Consider the following 4,060-nt stretch of genomic DNA (forward strand, 5'->3'; position numbering starts at 1 on the left):
TTTCTGGGCATTGGTTGTTCTGAAGGCCTAGTTTCCCTTCCCTTTTCTCTTTGGACTTTCTGAAGACTGGCATGTTAGTTTCCCAGATTGAAAATTTCAGGGTCTGGGTGTAGGAAGGGGAGAGCATGGCTGGAGGTGCTACATCTCTGGGAGCAGAGGATACCTGGAGAGAAAGCCTTGGGTGGGAGTAGAGGGGTATGTCAGCAGGGATCCCAAGTGAACTGATGCTCCTTTCTCTTCACCAAACACAGGTAACCAATTTCCAGGTGTGCATAATGTCTGGGCGTCATGTGGGCCGTTCTAACACTTACAGCCGTCCAATCCATCCCAACAATGTGTCCTTTCCACCCCGGACTTCCGGCTGGATCCACTGCCCCAGCCTCAATGGGACCAACAGTCTCAAGCGCACCGGCACACCAAGTGGCTCCGAGTTCAGCAGTTGCAGCAGCTCCTCAGAGTGCAAGTCTCGCCTCAGCTCTCCCAAATTCCCATTGGGAAGGATCTGCATGGGCCGGCCCTACAATTCCAAGTGTGTGGAGACAAGTCATCTGGCCAACCGCCCCAAGGTGGCCAGAAAGCCGGCCAGCCGTGGCAGCCCCAACTGCCTGCTTTGTACAGATCGAGCATGTAGCCCGTCCAACCCCACTTTCCTGGACCAACTCATCAAAGGCATTAACTATCTTGACCGGTCCACCAATTCCTTCTACACCCTCTGCCCCAAAACAGCATTGAGCCTACCAAGGCTTGCAGCCAATTACCTGGAACGAGCCACCAACTCCCTCCACATGGACCAACTGGACCACTCTTCCCAACACACTTACTCCAATCCCAGCACCATCATGGCCACCCACAACCAGACCAGCACTTCCATGCTGCCATCAAGCAGCAGGGCTAGGGCTGGTACTCTACAGTACATGGACGATGCCACCAATGTGGGTTACACACGCCGGCTCAATAGCCAAAGCCCCTCTCCCATGCTCTTGCAGAAGCCGGTGCTGAAGTTGCCTGAGCTCCCCTTGTTTGGCAATGGGATTTTTTCCCTAGGTCGTCTGCCCAAGTTGTGGGAGGCAATCCGTTCAGGTTGGAGTGTCCCTGAACCCATCTCCAAACCTTCTAATTGGTGGTGACACCAATGCCAATTATAAAATGGAAAATAAATTGTCTGTGGCAGACTGCTGCTAACAAGACTCAGTTGGAGGGAAACAGTCATTTAGACTAGGGGTTACAAACCCAAGGGCCTGTAGAGTCAGGTAGGTAAAAGGTCAGCGAGTGAATTGGACTGGGTGGTGGCAACAGGGAAGGGTGGGGACTGTGGCTAAGCAGAGAAGGAATAACTAGTCTAAAGACAGCAGCCATTACCCTGCTCTCAAGTGTGCTGCAGGCCGGCCTCTTCAAGAGAAGCTAGGGATCCAGAGTTTTATGTTAGCAATGAATTTAAAAATGGCAAGGGTGCTCTATGGCCAAATGTAAAGCCCATAGATTTCAGGTTGAAATTGCTGACTTTTATGTTGAATGGAAAACTCAGGAGGTTCCTAGCTTCCCTTAGCCTCAGCTTCCCATGCAAGGAAATACAGTGGCTGTATATTCCCAATCCCTGACCACACTCATCTATTTTCTTTTTTTTTGATTGTTGATGATCTTAGCACAGTACCATGGAGGCAGAAAGGTAGAAGTAATAAGGATAGCCAGGCAGTGTTCTTTATATATATTTTTATTCTTTTAAAGATGTAGGGTATAGGGTTGTTGTTGTTAAGTTCCATCGAGTAGATTCCGACCCATAGTGACCCTGTATACGGTTTCCAAGGAGCAGCTGGTGAACTTGAACTGTCGACCTTCCAGTTCAAATGGCTTTGCAGTCTGGTGCATTAACCCACCAGGGCTTAGGGTAGACCTAAGGAAAAGATTTTTGGGAGTCTAGTGTGAAAACCAGGAGTCCGGGTGTGGCACTGCAGGAGAATGCCCTGGATCCCAAGGTCAGTTTGAACCACAAGGTCAGCAGTTCAAATCCACAGGCAGCTCCTCAGAAATCCTATACAGGGTCACTATGAGTCACAACCTACTCGATGGCATTTAACAACATCAGAATGAGAGCTAAGGAGTTCCTTTGGCAAGACAGTGAAACAAAGTTCAGCATTTGAATCCATTCCGTAATGTCCTAAGGCAAAGACCTGGTGACCTGCTTTCCTAAAGATTACAACCTAGGAAGTCCCGAACAGGGAGTTGTTATGAGTTGGAAATCCTTGACAGTATACCACAATGTAAGGGGTGCTGGAGGTGGAAAGAGGGTCCTTCCTGGGTCATCTCTGAAGACAATGGTTCTGTCTGGACAAAGGTATGAGCTGGGAAAGGTCTAAATGAGGTGGCTCCTTTTTCTCACTCCTTTTTCTCTTCTCTCTGGGAATGTCTGGGAAAATGTTCCTGGAGCCTCCTTCGGAGTCCAGGTACTGGCAGATCAGGCCTACAAGCCACCTACAAACATCCATCATCCTGCCCAACTCTGTCACCACCAACTTGCCTTGAGACCTTGGGCATGTCGCTCTTCTTTCCAGGCCTCAGTTTCCCCACCTGAAACACGAGTTGGGTAGCTGTAATAATCTCCAAGGGCCCTCAAAAATTTTTTTTAAAAACCTGTTGCCATGGAGTCGATTCCAATTCAGGGTGATCCAATGTGTTACAGAGTAGAACTGAGTTCCATAGCCTTCCCTGCGTAAGCACTGGACTGCTAAGGTTGGCAGGGTCACTATGAGTTGAAACCCACACAATGGCACTTAACAACAACAACAAATCTTTACAGAAGTAGATTGCTGGGTTTTTAATTCCTTGGTGCCACCTTCTGATTGGTTACTGTTGTTATTAAGTGCCATCAAGTAGGTTCTGACGCATAGCTATTCTGTATAGGGTTTCTGAGGAGCAGCTGGTGGGCTTGAACCACCAGCCTTGCAGTTCAAACTGATTTTGCAGTGCAGTGCTTATTCTACAGTGCCACACTGTTTGTATTATACAGAGACCGTCAAAGGGCCCTCTAGACTCTGAAATTTCTTACTCTCTCTTCCTGAATCCAGGCGAGGCCTGGAGCTTCCTGTGGGGAGAATTGAGAGAATCCCCACGCAAGAACTCAGGCCTGAGTCCTGAACTACCCTGCCTAGCTGCTTCAGGTCCGTGTCTGTGTGACTACTAACTTCAGACCCAGTCCCTTAGTGGTAGAACCACCTCATCTCCTTGGTGATGGAAGGGTCAGTCAATAGCAGCTCAGAAGAGTCAGTGTGGAATGAATAATGTAGAATCTGGATGCCTACAAGGTTCCACGGTGCTTGGAGGCAGTGACCTACTGGGATCTGGTCCCAGGACCAAGCAGAAAAGTTGGCAAGCCTGAAGATCCCCAATGTGAGACTGCCGTGGTGGCCCCCGGAGAGAAGATGGGATGCGCCCCTAGAGATCACCCTCACTCCATCCACTTTTGTCTCTGAGAACAAGGGGGCTTCTCTCTGAGTCACAGCCCAGCAGTGCAACACACTCTACCTTGGTCCATAGTGGGTGCTCAACAGAGGTTTGCCCTATTGGTTGGAGGTTGGATTGTACCCTTTAGGGACAGAATCTCTGCCCTTTAACTGCTACTTGGGATGGATACTCACTGCCCATGAATCCCTTCCACAAGTCCTTCAGCACAAGTCCAGAGAGACAAATTCATTGGTTAGAGAAGATTTTCTGCTCCCTGTGGTCATGTGTAGGCCACAGGAAGTCCTCACTGTCCACACTTCAAGCTGTGGGGTGCATGTAAACAGGGAGCAGCATGCTGGCTGCAGAACAATGCCACCACCTGCTGTACTGTCCACCTTGTATACAGAGGAGGCCCAGGTGTCCCTGTAACTGCTGGGGAGTGCGGAGGGGGAGGCTGAGGAAGACTCTTCACGCCTAAGGAAGGACACCATTCTTTACTGAGTGCTCACGCTGTGTGCCTGGACACCTGCTGTGGTGCTGTAGGATCAGCCCTAGACTGCAAACCACAGGATCAGTGGTTCAAACCCACCAGTTGCTCCTTGGAAACCCTATATAGGATTGC

General features: G+C 49.7%; 1 protein-coding gene across 1 annotated transcript; it reads left to right on the forward strand.

Annotated features, from left to right (window-relative positions):
- The first annotated feature begins 275 nt into the window (after positions 1–275).
- Positions 276–1,127, forward strand: LOC102837446. Its single transcript, XM_006862338.1, has one exon. It carries the CDS (start codon positions 276–278, stop codon positions 1,125–1,127), a length of 852 nt encoding a protein of 283 aa, XP_006862400.1.
- The last annotated feature ends 2,933 nt before the right edge of the window (positions 1,128–4,060 follow it).

This window comes from Chrysochloris asiatica, unplaced genomic scaffold (genome assembly GCF_000296735.1).
Source record: "Chrysochloris asiatica unplaced genomic scaffold, ChrAsi1.0 scaffold00047, whole genome shotgun sequence".
In the NCBI taxonomy this organism is placed as follows: domain Eukaryota; kingdom Metazoa; phylum Chordata; class Mammalia; order Afrosoricida; family Chrysochloridae; genus Chrysochloris; species Chrysochloris asiatica.